The sequence below is a fragment of the Salmo salar genome, chromosome 22 (genome assembly GCF_965601325.2).
Source record: "Salmo salar chromosome 22, fSalSal1, whole genome shotgun sequence".
Classification (NCBI taxonomy): domain Eukaryota; kingdom Metazoa; phylum Chordata; class Actinopteri; order Salmoniformes; family Salmonidae; genus Salmo; species Salmo salar.
This window is the reverse complement of record NC_138312.1, coordinates 30,481,785-30,501,777: the sequence shown is the minus strand read 5'-3', so window position 1 is coordinate 30,501,777 and position 19,993 is coordinate 30,481,785. Positions and strand designations below refer to the sequence as shown.

General features: G+C 45.1%; 1 protein-coding gene across 2 annotated transcripts; it reads right to left on the bottom strand.

Annotated features, from left to right (window-relative positions):
• Positions 1 to 204: 204 nt before the first annotated feature.
• On the bottom strand, positions 205 to 19,742 carry LOC106583239 (SWI/SNF complex subunit SMARCC2). 2 transcript variants are annotated; one of them, XM_045705743.2, is made up of 25 exons: positions 19,617 to 19,742; positions 18,588 to 18,707; positions 18,187 to 18,272; positions 17,887 to 17,968; positions 17,687 to 17,779; positions 17,501 to 17,573; positions 17,181 to 17,250; positions 16,802 to 16,877; positions 12,227 to 12,474; positions 11,845 to 11,969; positions 11,588 to 11,647; positions 11,179 to 11,347; positions 10,390 to 10,461; positions 10,123 to 10,236; positions 9,409 to 9,562; positions 9,097 to 9,216; positions 8,927 to 8,989; positions 8,461 to 8,719; positions 8,077 to 8,238; positions 7,852 to 7,913; positions 7,222 to 7,348; positions 6,945 to 7,108; positions 4,518 to 4,652; positions 3,864 to 4,251; positions 205 to 3,689 (listed from the first exon to the last, which is right to left on the bottom strand). In XM_045705743.2, the coding sequence occupies exons 1-25, from the start codon at positions 19,725 to 19,727 to the stop codon at positions 3,631 to 3,633; spliced, it is 3,192 nt and encodes a 1,063-aa protein (XP_045561699.1). In that variant the 5' UTR covers positions 19,728 to 19,742; the 3' UTR covers positions 205 to 3,630. The 2 variants fall into 2 exon arrangements, with proteins under 2 accessions (XP_045561699.1, XP_045561700.1); XM_045705744.2 differs by having other exon boundaries at positions 17,501 to 17,570.
• Between the last annotated feature and the right edge of the window lie 251 nt (positions 19,743 to 19,993).

Below are 19,993 nucleotides of genomic sequence, written 5' to 3'. Positions count from 1 at the left end.
CGGTGCCTGCAGTGCAGACGAAGCGTTGGATTATTTCTGTAGGCCTAATGTAACACAAACCGGTGATGTCTTCCTTCACGTAAGGGTTGTGTTTAGAGCCATAGTCATACTGCCAAAAATTCTTAGTGAACTACAGCCTGACTGAAGACAATTGTCATAGCTTGAAGTTTGCCATGGTACAGTACAAGATGGCAACAATGAACAAACCGTACACATCACATTTATTACATTTTTTGTAAGTAAAACCTTAGCATCTTTTTGTATACGAACTGCAGAGCAACTGCCACTAATTGGCTAACGATTTGACTGGGGAAAGGTTCATTTCTACTGTAATCGATGCAATGAAAAACAAACTGAACAGACGTGTTTCATATCACGAGATCCACACAATGTAACAATGGAGACCAAAGCAGTCCATCCATGGTCACGACTAGTGAAGTGTTAACACTGGCTATCTGGACAAGTTTCATCAGAGTATATATGACACTTTCAGAATGTGTGTGATGTGCTGGTGTGTGATTGTTCTCATACAGACATACCAAACTGAGCATCACAATTCCTCAGCCCTTATAACATATCAAAACAATGGGGGGGGGATGGACCTGAAGGAACTCTTAGGGAAAACAGATCTTCATGGCATGCATTCACACCCATGCTCACAGCCACACTGACTGACAGGTCATTGTGACCTATTAGGACCACGCACATGACAATGAGGGAGGTTACAAAAATACAGCAATTAAATGCAAACAGTAATATCAAAGAAACAAGATGGAAAACCTGACAGTCAAAAAATATAAAAATAGATAGGATACATGAAGATATTGTTACAAATATTAATGGACAGAATTCTCTCTAAACTGAACTGACTTCTGAGATCCATTGACTTGCACAGTTCCTTTGTAACATTAAAGCCACTTCCATTACATAGTAATCACTTCATGTGAGTTGGACCTGTCATTGGAAAAACACAAACTATAAAAATCTGGATTTCCCAAACATCCACAACTCTGGCTTCACCTCACTGAATTATATGGAGAAATTGGCAAACATGATAAAAAAGGATGTTGGTTTATGAATGAAGGAAGAGCTGTGACGGTGAAGTCTTATATCTGAAGTTAACAGGTTTCTTCTGGAGCCTACATCCAGTCATTACTGTAGAGTATAATCTTTACAATGGTATGATTCACTGATACTGACCAGACATACTGGACATACTGACAGAAACCAAATATGACCCTCCATGAATACAATTCATCTCTGTATAGTTACTGCTTGTCTTATGATTACGATCTGCTCTATGAAAGCCCAACTGTTTCATAAGTGTTTCAGATATGAATGTTCAAAAACAAAATAGAGTTGAAGGGCCAATGAAGATGCTTTTATCTCAATATCAAATCATTTCTGGATAACAATAAAGTACCTGATTATTTTAGACCATTTTAATTGAAAACAAACAAAAATAGCTTCTTAGCTAAAAGCAATTTCTCAAGCAAAAATGTTGCTAGGACTGTCGGAGTCGTCTGAGTGAGAGGACTAATTGGAGGAGCCTAATGGGAGGGACATGTAACCTGAAAACTAGCTATTGTTGGCAGAGAGGAGGGCAAACTCTCTTTGTTATTGGTCTATTAACTTAAACCGCCTGGTGATGTTACCATGTAGTCCAAAACCCCACCCTTGCAAAACAAGCTGAAATTTTCAAACAGCTCTTACCCTAAAGGGCATTATCATAATTTTCAGAATTTTACAGTATTATTCCAACCTCATAGTTTGGAAACATATATAAAACACAGGGAAAATAAAGTTTTTGACTGCACTGTCTCTTTAAAATGAGGACTTTTAGGACATTGTGACCTGGTCCTTGTGGGTCCTCGGGGGCACTGTGACTCTGGGAGTATGTTGCCCTTCATCTAAAGCTCAGTCATATAGGGATTTTGTCCCTTCAAATTGGAGTGAATCATTTGTCAACATTGTAACAGAAAATCCAGTTAACAGTACATAGTGTTACTAACTGAAATGGCAGTAGGGCAAGATGAGACAGTTTTCAAGTGGAATACATATTATTACAAAGAGTAATACCATTCGTTTTCATTGCCCTCACACATACTTTTTAGTTTAGGATACATCTAACCAACAGGCCAACCCCAAGCTCTATAACGCCACATTCACTAACATAGGACAACAAGCAAACAATCCAATGTAATACAGTGACTTGTTCAATTGATGATCTCATATTTGGAAACTATGACATCCTAGTAAAAGTTAAAAAGAAGAAAACAGTTATGTGCTTCAGGTCAATTTAGGCCTAGATTCAATCAGATCAAGCGTTAACCGGCGATAGCCAACAACCACATAGCTGATGTTTTGGCAGTGTTGGAGGTGGAACTGTCAAATCGGTGAGCAGCTGCTCTTGATCATTGTCAGGTAGCCATATCCGTCTCACATTAGAAGTTCAGAACGAGAAAATGTAGGCTATATAGAAATAATGACGCTCAAAATGAAAATCATTCAACTAAATAATGAAGTTTTCTATCAGTCTAATCGAGTTGTAGATTACATCACACATTCCAGTATTCAAACTTGTAAACAAGACTGCATGGTATTCTCGTAGGGCTCTATTCAATCTGTAAAGCTAAAGTGTTACAGATTCCAGGACAGAAATGTAATGGTATTTTCCGATTGAGCCGACATATGCAGCGTTTACCGTGAACACAGTCTCCGCTAATGCGGGAACACTACCTTTAAATTTCAATCATGGTGGAAAGCTGATCTTCAGCGATGCGGATTGAATGGAGCCCTTAATGCTACTTCATGCAGCCAATGGCAATGTACGCTTTAGGTATAATGCTAGGAGCCACTTGTGGTATTTGACAGCTCTAACGCAGTTCCACCTCTGACACAGCCACAGCTTTGCGGATGTTGTCTAAAGCAGATCTGATTGAATAGAGCCCTTAGTTATATGATGATTTGTCTTCAGATATGGCCGCCAGAGAAACATATTTTCAAAGTGCAAATCTTTTTTTTTTAATCTTCTTTAAATTCTAAGTACCTTCTAGGGTACCTTGGGAGAATAGGTAGGTAGGTACGTCTGGGAACATCTGACCCTCAGTACACTATAGAAGAAAACAAAAGCACCACTCTTCAGAGGACTGCTAAGACAAGAGTCCTTTAGCTCTCTTCATATTCTCAGGTCAGGTGGCGTATTTACATGACAATACTCTCTTGGTTTAACCTTGGGTCTGATGTGAAGGGTGAAAGTAATTAAGCAGCTTATGTCTGTAAAAATGACGAGGGGACTGTTCGTTTGAAAACTCTTCATTGGCGTTTTCTTTTTAGTTGGGAGTAATTTTGAGGGGTTTGTTTCCACCTAATATTAATTCCGGTAGGGAATGTTTTTCTTTTGTTTTTCTTTCTCATGTCAATCGTCCAGTCCAAATGTTAAACATGATCAAAGTTTGTTGTATCTCCTTCAGTTTGACTTCTTCATTTTCAGATGATACAGGCAAAATTCATAGGTACAAAGTGGTCAATGTCATTCAGTTTGCCAAGACCTTTTTCCTGTCCCTCTCTCTCTTCTTCCCTCTCTCTTTTCCCTCCTCTCCCTACCTCTCTCTCTTTCGTTCTCTCTTTTCACTGTGGAGTGGGAGCAGGGGTTGAGGAGTGGAGTGTATCCCCAGGGGCGCTGGACTCTGGGTTCAAAAAGAGGAGAAGAATTTGAGATGTGTAACACAAACATGCAAACATAGTGCAAAAACATTCAACAGTACAGTTCAAGTTAATTCCAATGGGTCACATGATCACCTTCGTACAGTATTAGGTCATTACTGAAAATTCACAGTTGGTCAATACAAAGTGTGACTCACCGTGGAGTGTTGGGGTGGTGTTGGTGCTGGAGTGGCATGGCGGGCGGGGAGGTGAGGTGTGAGGACCACTGGGTGGCGGCTGGGGCTCAGTGGGCTGGGCCTGGGCAGAGGAGGGGCCAGTCATGGGGACGGAGGAGGCAGAGGGTGCTGGGCTGGGAGCTGGCTGTGGTGCAGGGATACTGGGGGCCGGCTGGGACTGGGTGGCTGAGGGGCCCTGGGGTGGGGGGCCCGTGGGGGCCAGGGCGGGGTGTGGGCCTCCAGTCTGGCTATGCTGCTGGTGCTGGATCTGTTGGAAGTGCTGCTGACGCGCCCTCATCTCTGCATACTTCAACTGCTCCATGTGGAACGACTGACGGTCTGCCAGCAGCTGCTGCCTCTGGTACTCCAACTACACACACACACACACACACACACACACACACACACACACACACACACACACACACACACACACACACACACACACACACACACACACACACACACACACACACACACACACACACACACACACACACACACACACACACACACACACACACACACACACACACGTAAATGCGCAGTCCAACCAACAACACAAAACCAACTAACAAAACCATCAAGTCCACTTAAACTACATCCCCCATAATGCTTCGCTACTGCCTGACTCACAGCCTCCCTCTCTCGGTCCATGATAGTCTCCAGCTCTTCAAAGTGTCTCAGTTTGATCTCCAGCTTCTTCATCTGAGTCTCCACCAGCAGAGCCACCAGAGACTTGATCTTCCTCTCCTCCACCGCAGCCAGGTGCTATGGAGAGAGACAGACAGAGAGGAGGGAGGGAGAGGGGGATGGAGAGGAAGAAAGAGAGAAGTATGGGGGAGAGAGAGGGTAGAGAAAAATCATCTTTAGTATGTGAAAATAGCACAGACATATACTGAACAATCCATGGTTGATCATCAGAATGAGTAACTGAGATAGTAGAAGTTGTCCCTAATCACTGATCCAGGGCCTGATATGTTTTACAGACTGGCTGCGGATCCGACTACATAACAGAACTGAAGTGCATTCGGAAAGTATTCAGACCCCTTGACTAAGTTACAGCCTTACTCTAAAATGTATTAAATCAACATTTTTCCTCATGAATCTACACACAATACCCCATAATGACAAAGCAAAAACAGTTTTTTGTATTTTCTTGCACATTGAAAAAAATATACTAAACAGAAAAACCTTATTTACATAAGTATTCAGACCCTTTCATATGAAACTCGAAATTGAGCTCAGGTGCATCCTGTTTCCATTGATCATACTTGAGAAGTTTCTACAACTTGATTGGAGTTCACCTGTGGAATATTCAATTGATTGAACATGATTTGGAAATGCACACACCTGTCTATATAAGGTCCCACAGTTGACAGTGCATGTCAGAGCAAAAACCAAGCCATGAGGTCGAAGGAATTGTCCGTAGAGCTCCGAGACAGGATTGTGTCATGGCACAGATCTGGGGAAGGGTACCAAAACATGTCTGCAGCATTGAAGGTCCCCAAGAACACAGTGGCCTCCATCATTCTTAAATGGAAGAAGTTTCGAACCACCAAGACTCTTCCTAGAGCTGGCCTCCGAGCCAAACTGAGCAGTCGGGGGAGAAGGGCCTTGGTCAGGGAGGTGATCAAGAACCCGATGTTCACTCTGACAGAGCTCCAGAGTTCCTTTGTGGCGATGGGAGAACCTTCCATCTGCAGCACTCCACCAATCAGGCCTTTATGGTAGAGTGGCCAGACGGAAGCCACTCCTCAGTAAAAGGCACATGACAGCCCGCTTGGAGTTTGCCAAAAGGCACCTAAAGGACTGGGGTGAAGGTTCACCTTCCAACTGGACAACGACCATAAGCACACAGCCAAGACAACGCAGGAGTGGCTTCGGGATAAGTCTTAATGTCCTTGAGTGGCCCAGCCAGAGCCCGGACTTGAACCCAATTGAACATCTCTGGAGTGACTTGAAAATAGCTGTGCAGCAACGCTCCCCATCCAATCTGACAGAGCTTGAGAGGATCTGAAGAGAAATGTAACCTTTATTTAACTAGGCAAGTCAGTTAAGAACACATTTTTATATACAATGACGGCCTACCCCGGCCAAACCCCGACGACGCTGGGCCAATTGTGCGCCGCCCTATGGGACTCCCAATCACCGTCGGATGTGACACAGCCTGGATCCGAACCATAAAGGTGTGCCAAGCTTGTAGCGTCATACCTAAGAAGCCTCGAGGCTGTAATCGCTGCCAACGGTGTTTCAACAAAGTATTGAGTAAAGGGTCTGAATACTTATGTAAATGTGAATATTATATTTCCTTAAAAACCTGTTTTTGCTTTGTCATTATGGGGTACTGTGTGTATATTGATGAAAAATACAACAATTTAATACATTTTTGAATAAGGCTGTAACATAACAAAAATGTGGAAAAAGTCAAGGGGTCTGAATACTTTCCGAATGCACTGTATAACGTTACTGGAAGACAAAAAATACCACCTAATTTCTAATGAGATTTTAGGATGATTGTACGAATGGTCACATTTTTCTCTCATGTAGCCTCAACAGCGTGTTAGGCTAAATATGTGCTTTGATTGAAACTAAACACAGGTAAGCTATGCAGTTTAACACTATCTGCAAAAACAATTGCTCCACTGTATATAATTCAGAACAGGCTACTTGTAGGCTACATGGAAACAACACTGTATAACTCAATAAGATCTAAATGCACATCCCATGAAACTGATTGAGATCAAATGATTGGTATGCAGACGCTGCATGGACGTTTCAGAATCAGAATGTGATTCAGATCTTCAGCTCTGGGGAAAAGGGATCCTGGTGGGCGGGACGGGGTGGTTACCTCTGGATCCGCAGTCTCTGCCTATTTCTGAATTCCTGTGGGTTGTCTAGGAGAGCTGATTTTGAATCAGGTGCCTCCTAATGTAATCCTATGAACTATAGCAAAACTGATCATAGATCAGCACTCCTACTCTGAGAAGCTTGATACATACAGCATCTGATCCTAGATCTGTGGTTAGGGGCATCATGCTAAACAAGGGTCAGAAGTCAGACCTTGGCTTTGACGGCAGCAGCAGCCAGGGCGGAGGCAGCAGCGGTAGCCAGGTTCCCCTCTCCCACATCCCGCTCCACCTTCGCCTTCCTTTCGCCCTCGCTCTCTCCTTCTCTCTGGCCCTCCTCCAAGGCCTCCTTCCCTTCCTTCTCCTTCTCTCTCTCACCTAATGCAGAGTGGGAAACATAGAAGGCACACTTAATTTAGTGTCTGAGCAAGAGAGACAGAATCCACTATTTTACAGAGACATTCAAATTCAGTCACAGACATAAACATTACCCATCTCTGTCTCTGTCTTCTCAGCCTCTCGGTCTCTCTCTCCTTCTCCCTCTCTCCCTCTCTCCTCCTCCTTCTTCCCATTTTCTCCTTGCTTCTCATCCTCTTCCATGGCTCTATCTTTATTCTCCTGTTATCACCATGGGGATAAGGCCAACACGGTCAGCTCTTTACTGATACTTGATTTTTTTTTACCCCTTTTTCCTGGTATCCAATTGGTAGTTACAGTCTTGTCTCATCGCTGCAACTCCCGTACAGACTCGGGAGAGACGAAGGTTGAGAGTCGTGCGTCCTCCGAAACACAACCCAGCCAAGCCGCACTGCTTCTTGTCACAATGCTCGCTTAACCCGGAAGCCAGCCACACCAATGTGTCGGAGGAAACACTGTGCACCTGGCCACCAAGTCAGCGTGCATTGCGTCCGGCCCACTACAGGAGTCGCTAGTGCGCAATGGGACAAGAACATCCCTGCCGGCCAAACCCTCCCCTAACCCGGACGACCGTGCCACTCGGGAGGCCGTCCTTACTGATACTTGAGCATCAATCATCACAACATAGACAATTCAGAACTGGTTTGCCAGAAGACTGGACCACGCAAACACAGGTACAGTAGAAGTCCAAACAGACACCATACCTTGGTCTCCCTCTTCTCCTCACTGGATTGGCTGTCACTCTTACTCTCCTCACTGCTCTCTTCTGGAGGCAGAGAAAAGACAGATGAGTTGTCAGCAAGCCTTACGTCTACCCCACCTGCAACTCGTTTTTCAATTCAGATCGATAAACTATTGACATACATACTTATGTGTAAATATGACCAAAGACAACTATAGTTTGAGATAATAGTAGATGGAAGCTGTACCAGGTTTGTCTCCTTCCTCCAGGCTGGTGCCTGCGATGCCGCTGCCCTCCAGGCCGTAGAGGGGGTCCTGTCTGCCACTGGCCCGCGCTGCCTCCTCCACCCTCCTCACATGGGCCTCCACCAGTGCTGCTGGGACCTCCTCCTTCATACGGGAAAACTCCTCTGAGGAAGAGAGAGAGAGAGAGAGAAAGAGAGAGAAACCGCTGAATGCTACGCCCAATACACAATCCACCTCTAAAATGTCTCTCTTGAGAGAAAAAAATCCAAAACCTCAAGACACCTCCTGGTAAATAACGGGTAACTAAACAATTATCTGACACAAATCCGGCCAGTCTTTACTCTGTGTGATCCGACCGATGGTTAGTTAGTGAGTTGACCTCTCACCCAGGGCAGACTTGGCGGCTGCGGAGGCCACGCGGGGGTCCACCACGGAGGCCAGGAAGGCCACGGTGCTCATGACGGGGTTGCCTGCCTGGCTGAAGGGGACGGGCTGGTAGGCCAGGGGGCCCAGGGACGAGGACGTGTCCTCCAGGTATGGGTCCTCAATGGGCAGACGCAGGAAGTGCAGGATACACTCGTCCTGGGTACGTGAGCCCACGTGCTCTGACACCTTGTTCCAGTCATCCTTGTACATCTCCAGACCCTGAAAGGGGAGGGATGATATGATTGATATTAATAATCATAATGTTATATTAAGCCTTAGATTTTGTTTTCAGATAAGTGCTTTGTGTGTTTTTGTTGTTGTTCCTCTCAACACTTTTTCAATTTGAAGTTTATTTGGATTTAAAGGGCATTTTGTTGAACCATTCTGTTGAATGGTAATAAAGTGGAGGAGACAGTTGTTAGTTACCTCTAGCAGCAGTAGTGTCTCCTGCTCGGTCCAGTCTCGCATGGCGCTGGCAGCAGTCTTACTCTGCAGACAGGAAGAAGTAATATCACTGAAACACATCACTACTCTTTAATAATTAGCTATACAGTGCACTATGATCCTCAACAGTCCTGCAGTGTTGTGAGCTATACCTTAGGAGGCCCAGTCTTCTTGCTGTACATGTCTGTCCTCAGGCCAAAGTTCTGCAGGTCGGCTGGCTGCTTCTCCTTCACCTTGTCTGGGAATGACAGAATCTGCTGGGCTGCCGGAGTCTGGAGGGGACAGAGAGAAGTGGAGTGAAGCTACAGTCAAATAGAGACATCTAGAACCTAAATATAGATACAATTTGTGTGTGTGTGTGTGTGTGTGTGTGTGTGTGTGTGTGTGTGTGTGTGTGTGTGTGTGTGTGTGTGTGTGTGTGTGTGTGTGTGTGTGTGTGTGTGTGTGTGTGTATATATATATACCTGGGATGCCTTGGGCTGCAGGGGCACCAGGCTGGAAGGGGTGTCAGCCAGGACGTGGAAGTGGGAGGTGGGCGGGGGGCCCATGGGGGTGGGCCGGCTCTCTGAGTCCACCTGGTAGTTGATCAGACCCCACTGCTCCAGGAATGCATGCACCCTGAGGAGAGGAGGAGGTAAATATTACTGCAGGAAGTAGAAGACAAGAATACACAACAATGACAGTGTGTACACAATGTACTACATAGTAGGGGTGTCAAATCTGGCCTAAATGTGGTTTGAGTAAAAAAAAAATTAAACTCAGTATACTTTCAAATGTCTAAAACCAAATGGAAACTGTGTAGAAATGATAATGGACCTACATTCATACAGTATCTTGACCGTGTCCATCTCTCTAATCACCCAAATGAAAGCTAGACAGCCAGGCAGCTTTGAAAATTCCAAAAACGATGGCCAGAGGACTACATTTTGCAAATTTTGACGGCGAGGAAATTTAATCCATTTTCAGTGTGGCCCTCCGGACCTCGTTGAAGACCGAATGCGGCCCCCGGGGCAAAATTAGTTTGGCACCCTTGTTCTACAGTGTTAAACCAGCCTGATCTGAGCGCAGCGGTCTGGTTTCACGAAGCTAGTATTATACTCTTCTTATAAGAATTACAAAACGGAGTAAACTGTAATGCGACTGTTGTAAATGTCCTGTGTGCACCGAGTCCTCCTAACCTCATGATGGCACACACGTCTCCGGCCAGGTTCCTACGACAGGCAGTGGAGGTGAGGTACTCCTGCGGGTTCAGCCTGTAAGTGTCAATCATGAAGTTCCTGTAGGCTAGGTAACTGTGAGGAGAGATAGAGATTTTTGTCAGTGAATATACAGTTAAGTCACTCCAAACCTGAAAGCTGTGTGAAAGCTGTTGTTTTATGCATAACACAGAGGAGTGCATAAGCTAGGCATGTGTAATAATAATATGTTAGCATGGGTTTACTCACATCTCAGGGGTTTTGGATTTGTTCTTGCCATTGAAAAACTCTGGGAGGGCTCTGCGCTCAATAGCATGGACACTGGGAAAGAGAGAACGAGGTTAACATACAGTAGACTAGCTATACCATTTAAGAACATCTCTTTAGAACAGGGATGGGCAACTGGCAGCTCGCACCCTCGGATCAATATCCCCAGTCAGGGAATAGTAGAATACACAAGGTTCAATTTCATCCTCAGCTTTCTTCTTGTTATGTCAGGGGGTGTAGCCTACCTGTTGTAGTCGAACCATGCAGCGTAGCTGGGAATGATGATCCGGGGGTGGGTGGGGGGGGGGGGGTGTAGCCTACCTGTTGTAGTCAAACCATGCAGCGTAGCTGGGAATGATGATCCGGGGGTGGGTGGGGGGGGGTGTAGCCTACCTGTTGTAGTCGAACCATGCAGCGTAGCTGGGAATGATGATCCGGGGGTGGGGGGGGGGGGGGGGTGGGGGGGGGTGTAGCCTACCTGTTGTAGTCGAACCATGCAGCGTAGCTGGAAATGATGATCCGGGGGTGCGGGTGGGGGGGGGGGGGTGGTGTAGCCTACCTGTTGTAGTCGAACCAGGCAGCGTAGCTGGGAATGATGATCTGGGGGTGGGGGGGTGTAGCCTACCTGTTGTAGTCGAACCATGCAGCGTAGCTGGGAATGATGATGTGGTGAGTGGGGGGGGGGGGGTGTAGCCTACCTGTTGTAGTCGAACCATGCAGCGTAGCTGGGAATGATGATGTGGTGGGTGGGGGGTGGGGGGTGTAGCCTACCTGTTGTAGTCGAACCAGGCAGCGTAGCTGGGAATGATGATGTGGTGAGTCTGCTCAGTCACGTTGTCCTCGTGAAGGTCCGACCCTTTCACCGGCTCTCCTTTCACACTCGGAGAGCCCTCCTCCTCCTCCTTTTCTGCAGTTTCCATGGATTCATCCTCTTGCTCATCTGTTCAAGAGATAAAAGGGGAGATAATGAACATACAGATCAGGGAACATAATGGATAGATTAAGCTAGAATATAGTGACCTCACCCTGCAGACAGTGTATACACTGAGATGTAAAGTTAGGATGTGATGTGTGTGTTGTGCATCAGGTTGGATACTGTGACAGCAAAACATTGAAATAATCTGTGCATATGGACCAATACAGAAAGTATTGTATTGATGAAGTAGTTCAGGGAACTCACCCAGGTCTGTCATGGTACCTCCTTTCACTGGTGTCAACTCAGAGTCTTTCTTAGTGTTGGCTACAGAGAGACACAAGACTTTAGTTCAACCCCTGACCTTCAGTCACAATGATGATACTGATGTTTCAACCAGCGTAAATATCAAGAGGATAAGCCAATGGGCTGAGTCCAAATCTTACATAATAAAGTGTATGTGTGAGTTAGAATGTTCACTAACAAAATGTCATATGTACTGTACATGTGTGTGTGTTGTGTACCTGTCTTAGGTAGGGTGACCTCCTCCACTGCAGGTACAGGTGATGGTTCATCCAGATCTTTAGTCAGATCCTCCGGCTCCTCCTCTCTCTGGCCTCGCTTAGACTTAGTGTTCGGGGTGGTGGGCCTACACACACACACACACACACACACACACACACACACACACACACACACACACACACACACACACACACACACACACACACACACACACACACAAAGTCAGTCATACTGTATAGCATCTAAAGGCTAGTATTTCTTAGTCATAGTGTGTGTCAGCAATCTACAGATCTCCCAATGACACCTCTACAAAGGGCATCATCCTGGGCTGGCCTATACAGTAGTAAACAAAGGGTAGTAGGGTAGCACACACACACATACCCTTTCTTGGTGTTCTTCTTCTTGCTCTCCTGGGATGGTGGAGTGGGCGAGGGGGAGGGGGAGCGCTTCCTCTTCTTGGCGCTGCCGGGCTTCTTGTCCCGGCGCTCGTCCCCCGGGGTGGTCACCTCGTCCGTCAGGGTCTTGGCTGAGATCCTCTTCCTCTTGGGGCCCCCCTCTCCCACCTCATAGTCCTCCTCATTCATCCACTCATTAAACTGGTCCAGGTCCAGGATCCACTTGGCATGGACCTGAAGAAACACAGTTTTTAATATGATGTCATAAACAGGGTGTGAATTACAGGGGAGCCAAGAGGGGCTCAGCTCCTCTGAATGAGACATTAGCTCTCCTAAATGCAACAAAAGTCCAACTTTGGGGGGTTTCTAAATAATGCTAATTTAATATTATACTATTTGTTTAATATGCTGTAGTAAATGTGTTTTACAGTGGTAAATATGACAATAAAAGCATCCAAATACCACTACATCACTGGCTCCCGGGTAGGCCTATTAGAAGTTCATGGTAGAGTAGTAAATTGAGCGTGTGTATTAGGGTGACCCTTCCCGTTTTCCCCGGAACCGTTTCAGCCCCATTTCATGTGTCCTAACTTTTCAGCCTACAAAAAAGTTACATTTATCAGCAAGATACATCAATTGTAGGTCTTATCAATGGCTGAATGTCATTAGGCACACTGTTTGGTGTTTTGTAATGGCGTAAGTGTACATGCAATGCACTGTTTCGATTGTTTTGGAGTGGTTGAACATGCATAGGTAGCCGACTTTTTTTAAGTGATTTGTTTGACAAACAGATGAAAACACCGTGACTGGTTGTGCTCATGCCACATTGAAAGGTATTTCATTTTTACCATTAAATTATATCTTTATTATTAGGCCCATAAAACAAATTCATATAGAGACCCCCCCCCCCCCCCCCAAATATCATGGTGTCACTGCTGCTCGATCATCCTATTTTTATAAGTTCTCGGCCAACCCAAAGATTCCTAGTTGCCCTTCCAGACTCCCTCCGCCTACCCAAGGACGTCAGAGTACACAAATCAGTTAACCACCTAACTGAGGAACTCAATTTAACCTTGCGCAATACCCTAGATGCAGTCGCAACCCTAAAAACAAAAAACATTTGTCATAAGAAACTAGCTCCCTGGTATACAGAAAATACCCGAGCTCTGAAGCAAGCTTCTAGAAAATTGGAACGGATATGGCGCCACACCAAACTGGAAGTCTTCCGACTAGCTTGGAAAGACAGTACCGTGCAGTATCGAAGAGCCCTCACTGCTGCTCGATCATCCTATTTTTCCAACTTAATTGAGGAAAATAAGAACAATCCGAAATGTATTTTTGATACTGTCGCAAAGTTAACTAAAAAGCAGCATTCCCCAAGAGAGGATGGCTCTCACTTCAGCAGTGATAAATTCATTAACTTCTTTGAGGAAAAGATCATGATCATTAGAAAGCAAATTACGGACTCCTCTTTAAATCTGCGTATTCCTCCAAAGCTCCGTTGTCCTGAGTCTACACAACTCTGCCAGGACCTAGGATCAAGGGAAACACTCAAGTGTTTTAGTACTATATCTCTTTACACATTGATGAAAATAATCATGGCCTCTAAACCTTCAAGCTGCATACTGGACCCTATTCCAACTAAACTACTGAAAGAGCTGCTTCCTGTGCTTGGCCCTCCTATGTTGAACATAATAAACGTCTCTCTATTCACCGGATGTGTACCAAACTCACTAAAAGTGGCAGTAATAAAGCCTCTCTTGAAAAAGCCAAATCTTGACCCAGAAAATATAAAAAACTATCGGCCTATATCGAATCTTTCATTCTTCTCAAAAAAAATTGAAAAAGCTGTTGCGCAGCAACTCACTGCCTTCCTGAAGACAAACAATGTATACGAAACGCTTCAGTCTGGTTTTAGACCCCATCATAGCACTGAGACTGCAATTGTGAAGGTGGTAAATTACCTTTTAATGGCGTCAGACCGAGGCTCTGCATCTGTCCTCGTGCTCCTAGATCTTAGTGCTGCTTTTGATACCATCGATCACCACATTCTTTTGGAGAGATTGGAAACCCAAATTGGTCTACACGGACAAGTTCTGGCCTGGTTTAGATCTTATCTGTCGGAAAGATATCAGTTTGTCTCTGTGAAAAATCAACTGTAAATTTCGGTTTTCACTATATATTTTACCTCTTGGGGATGTCATTCGAAAACATAATGTTAAATTTCACTGCTATGCGGATGACACACAGCTGTACATTTCAATGAAACATGGTGAAGCCCCAAAATTGCCCTCGCTAGAAGCCTGTGTTTCAGACATAAGGAAGTGGATGGCTGCAAACTTTCTACTTTTAAACTCGGACAAAACAGAGATGCTTGTTCTAGGTCCCAAGAAACAAAGAGATCTTCTGTTGAATCTGACAATTAATCTTGACGGTTGTACAGTCGTCTCAAATAAAACTGTGAAGGACCTCGGCGTTACTCTGGACCCTGATCTCTCTTTTGAAGAACATATCAAGACTGTTTCAAGGACAGCTTTTTTCCATCTACGTAACATTGCAAAAATCTGAAACTTTCTGTCCAAAAATTATGCAGAAAAATGTATCCATGCTTTAGTTGCTTCTAGGTTGGACTACTGCAATGCTCTACTTTCCGGCTACCCGGATAAAGCACTAAATAAACTTCAGTTAGTGCTAAATACGGCTGCTAGAATCCTGACTAGAACCAAACAATTTGATCATATTACTCCAGTGCTAGCCTCCCTACACTGGCTCCCTGTTAAGGGAAGGGCTGATTTCAAGGTTTTACTGCTAACCTACAAAGCATTACATGGGCTTGCTCCTACCTATCTTTCCGATCTGGTCCTGCTGTACATACCTACACGTACGCTACGGTCACAAGACGCAGGCCTCCTAATTGTCCCTAGAATTTCTAAGCAAACAGCTGGAGGCAGGGCTTTCTCCTATAGAGCTCTATTTTTATGGAATGGTCTGCCTACCCATGTGAGAGACGCAGACTCGGTCTCAACCTTTAAGTCTTTACTGAAGACTCATCTCTTCAGTAGGTCCTATGATTGAGTGTAGTCTGGCCCAGGGGTGTGAAGGTGAACGGAAAGGCTCTGGAGCAACGAACCGCCCTTGCTGTCTCTGCCTGGCCGGTTTCCCCTCTTTCCACTGGGATTCTCTGCCTCTACCCCTATTACGGGGCCTGAGTCACTGGCTTACTGGTGTTCTTCCATGCCGTCCCTGGGAGGGGTGCGTCACTTGAGTGGGTTGAGTCACTGACGTGGTCTTCCTGTCTGGGTTGGCGCCCCCCCTTGGGCTGTGCCGTGGCGGAGATCTTTGTGGGCTATACTCGGCCTTGTCCCGGGATGGTATGTTGGTGGTTGGAGATATCCCTCCAGTGGTGTGGAGGCTGTGCTTTGGCAAAGTGGGTGGGGTTATATCCTACCTGTTTGGCCCTGTCCGGGGGTATCTTCGGATGGGGCCACAGTGTCTTCTGATCCCTCCTGTCTCAGCCTCCAGTATTTATGCTGCAGTAGTTTATGTGTCGGGGACTAGGGTCAGTCTGTTATATCTGGAGTATTTATCCTGTCTTATCCGGTGTCCTGTGTGAATTTAAGTATGCTCTCTCTAATTCTCTCTTTTTTCTCTTTCTTTCTTTCTCTCTCTCGGAGGCCATGCCTCAGTTCACCTGGCCATGCTGCTGCTCCAGTTTCAACTGTTCTGCCTGCGGCTATGGAACCCTGACCTGTTCACCGGACGTGCTACCTGTCCCAGACCTGCTGTTTTCAACTCTCTAGAGACAGCAGGAGCGGTAGAGATACTCTCAATGATCGGCTATGAAAAGCCAACTGACATTTACTCTTGAGGTGCTGACTTGTTGCACCCTCGACAACTACTGTGATTATTATTATTTGACCATGCTGGTCATTTATGAACATTTGAACATCTTGGCCATGTTCTGTTATAATCTCCACCCGGCACAGCCAGAAGAGGACTGGCCACCCCTCATAGCCTGGTTCCTCTCTAGGTTTCTTCCTAGATTTTGGCCTTTCTAGGGAGTTTTTCCTAGCCACCGTGCTTCTACACCTGCATTGCTTGCTGTTTGGGGTTTTAGGCTGGGTTTCTGTACAGCACTTTGAGATATTAGCTGAGGTAAGAAGGGCTATATAAATACATTTGATTTGATGAGAGAGCCGTGTACGGATACTGGTACTTGCATAATAAATAGTACGCTGATTACAGTATATATGCGAAAATAGTACGTTTTATGGTATATGAGATTTCAAAAATGTTGTATGCTTTAAATGTAAGGATGTCATATTCATTTCTGCTCTTCATCTAATACGAATTAGCTGCATGCTATTGAGGAAGAGAGTCGTCTATTTCAGACCCAAGTGTGTTTGACAAGGGGACGAGGTGAGCTGTCCAAAAGGAATGAATGGCGGGTACTATCAGTATGTTCTAAATAGTAGGCTACATAGTATGGTTAGTACATAGTATGGTTAGTACACAGCCCTTACACAGACAGAAAGAGAGGAAGAAAGCTATGTGTGCTGACCTTCCTGGGTTTCTCTGGGCTGGGCGGATCTTCCACAGCTGCCTCCACCTCACTGGCTGAGATCCAGGTGTCATAGCTGAGCAGCAGGGGACAGAGGTCAGATTGCGGTCAGAGACTAGTGTCAGTCTAGTGCACTACATGTCACAACATGGTGCTATAACACAGGCTGAAAAAACAGTGTGAAACTGTTTGCTTTTGTGATGGTGTATGAATAGGTAACGGAGATGTGGGTATGGGTTAGAGAGCATGTTAGTGTACATTCACTGTGTGACTTTACTCGATAGTGTCAGTGTCGCCGGTGTTAAAGCATGCTGTGCTGCTAAAAGCTAAGGTTGAGTTGACTGTGTCAGGCTGAGGCCCCAGTATGGACAGTACCTACCTGTCAGGAGAGTATCCCCAGTGGAGCAGCACCTGCTTGTCTCTCTTCATCACCGGACGCACCCACTCCTCTGAACCAACCAGGGGATTGGTGAGAGAGAGAGAGAGAGGGGGTCAGATCCACAGAATTAAATAGAACACAATGGATCTGGAATATAATGTATCTATCAGTCCATTGTCAGCTACTAGACCAATTCCCTTTCCAGGCATAAATTCAAGCCACTACATTTTTGTCATTTAGCAGATGATTTTATACAGAGCAATTAAGGTTAAGTGCCTTGCAAAAGGGCACGTTTGATCCATAATGTTAGACTGACTCACCCTCCTCCAGACTGGCAGGGATGGGGACCACCACATGGGAGCTGCATGTCTTGTCTTCAGTCACTGAGCCCTGCTGGCAGCAAACAAACTCTGCTTAACTGTGTTTGTATGTTGTGTTGTATTGTATTGCACTGTATGTGTACTCCATATACAGCTTCATCATTAGGTCAGTGAAGACAAGCCTACCTGGTGCCTCTTGATTATGTCCTTCAGTTTTCCCAGCAGCTTGGCCTCAATGTCAGAGCTCAGGTAGATCACTGGTCGACTCAGACAGTTGTTCTAATCGACAGATGGCAAGAAAGAGAGAGAGAGGGTGAATAAGAAAGAGGGACACAGATCAATAAATAAATAAAATAGTTTTCCAAAGAAGAACATGGAAGACTGACCTGTACCAGGGATTTCTCAATAGTCATGAACATCTCCACATTGCGGTCCATCCGAGAAGGATTCTGAAAGTCAAACCTGCGCCTGCCATGAAGACAGACAGGAGTAAAAAATCTCACAGAACCTCGTCAAATATTTCAATAAAAATACATCATTGTCAAAATGAAAACATCTCAAGGATCAATCTATTTTGTTGAATCTTAAACAGAACTTTTCAACTATACAACTGGGTTCAATTAATTTGAGGGGAATGTAAGTGTAGTGAGCCAAACAAAATCTGATGGCTTTAATGAAACTCTTACCAGCCCTGATCACTCTTGAACTTGTAGGCTGCTGCCAGAATGTGACAGAGAGCCCCGCCAGACTTAAAGTCCAGGAAACTCTTCATCTGAACAGAAAGACAGAGGGTTAGATACACTATTCTTAAATATATATATATATTTAACCTTTATTTAACTAACTAATTCTTATTTACAATGACGGCCTACCCCGGCCAAACCCGGACGACGCTGGGCCAATTGTGCGCTGCCCTATGGGACTCCCAATCACAGGCGGTTGTGATACAGCCTGGAATCAAACCAGGGTCTGTACTGATGCTTCTAGCACTGAGATGCAGTGCCTTAGACCGCTGAACCACTCGCGAGCCCTAGAATAGTGTAATAGGGGAAGCACAATACCAAATTGTGTGTGTGTATGTTTGTACCGGCAGCCTGGTGAGAGGTGGGTTGCTGACATGTCGTCCGAACACCTCCTCCTGAAACTGCAGTAGCTGGACCACCAGGCTGGACAGAGACTTGTTGGTGGGGGGCTCCGCCTGGATGTACTGAGGGATGAGAGAGAGAGAGAGAGAGAGAGAGAGAGAGAGAGAGAGAGAGAGAGAGAGAGAGAGAGAGGATTTACATGGAAATGTCAGAGTAGATAGGCATTGTAACTTAAGTTTAGTTTGTGTGTGCATGTGCGATAGTGAGAAAGAGAAAGAATAGGATTTTTTTTATATATATCCATCATAGAACTTTGACAGTCTGAACACTACAATTAACAAACACAGAATTAATTTGATGGTAAAAGAAACTACAGGTTTCTTTACGTGAATCTTTGCATTCTTTCTGTCTGGGCCAGGTTGAGAATGGTAGGGCTGAGCGCATGCTCTGAGACAATAGACAGGGCTTTTTGGCAACACTATAATGAGAAAATTCTGCACACCATCTGGGAGGGGGTAAAAGGGGGCGGATCATTAAAACTCAAGGCGCATATATTGCCCTAAAAGAACATGGCGTGCAATGGGGTGAAAGATAAAACCGAAAGCGCCGGTAAAAAGACAGCTCAACATCTGGATTTGTGCACTTGCGCTGCCGGTGCGGTGGCCGGAGTATAGACATCTGCAATCAATGAAATTACCGTTAGATAGCTAGTTAGGTTTCCTCCCCTTCAACAAAATTCTGCAACACAGGCCATTCATTCCCCTCTAACTAAAAGGGGGTAGAAACATGGACTTATGTTCATAATTTGCCACGCGTCATTTCCCCAAAACGTTATCTCAGCATCCTTTTGTTTCCGTCTCGTGAATGTGTGGATTAAACCGCTGAACTATCCTGCAACCCATCTCATCTCACCTCACACCCTCCTTCTCCTTTCTCTTTGCTCACTCGTTTTGCTGTTAAGATTGCCCTCCTTCATTTATGATAATATGAATGCGTGTATTTATTACTTTAGCAAAAAAAACAGGCAGTACCTTTTTATAATTCTTGCCCAACCAAACGCGGACATTGTCGAATTGCGAGACGGTATCAGACGTTTCGAAATATTTTACGTTCGGGCCGCCGTCTTTCTTCCGCACCGCCATCTTTGTCTGCAGAATGACAGCGACCTGGTGGTGGAAAGAAGATACTGCAGTCGGTGGGCCCATTACTGCCAATGTAGTTGCAGTAAATATACAATAGGTGGCGTCATTGCATAAAGATAATGCAATGCGTAATAATGTCTGCATCGTTTTAAACACGAACACCAGAGAGCGCACATTGAATGTAATGTAGGCCTGCCTTTCTAAATTATGTTTTGACATGGGATGAGAGAAATCATTACCAGATTATAAATATGTATTTTCTACAT

Excerpts from the sequence above, each read along its gene's own strand:
- LOC106583239 (XM_045705743.2), bottom strand. The coding sequence starts at position 19,727 with ATGGCGGTGCGGAAGAAAGACGGCGGCCCGAACGTAAAATATTTCGAA. Across the intron at positions 17,969-18,186 it reads TTCAAGAGTGATCAGGGCTG|GCGCAGGTTTGACTTTCAGA; the intron begins GTAAGAGTTTCA and ends TCTTCATGGCAG. Across the intron at positions 4,252-4,517 it reads TGGACCGAGAGAGGGAGGCT|TTGGAGTACCAGAGGCAGCA; the intron begins GTGAGTCAGGCA and ends GTGTGTGTGTAG.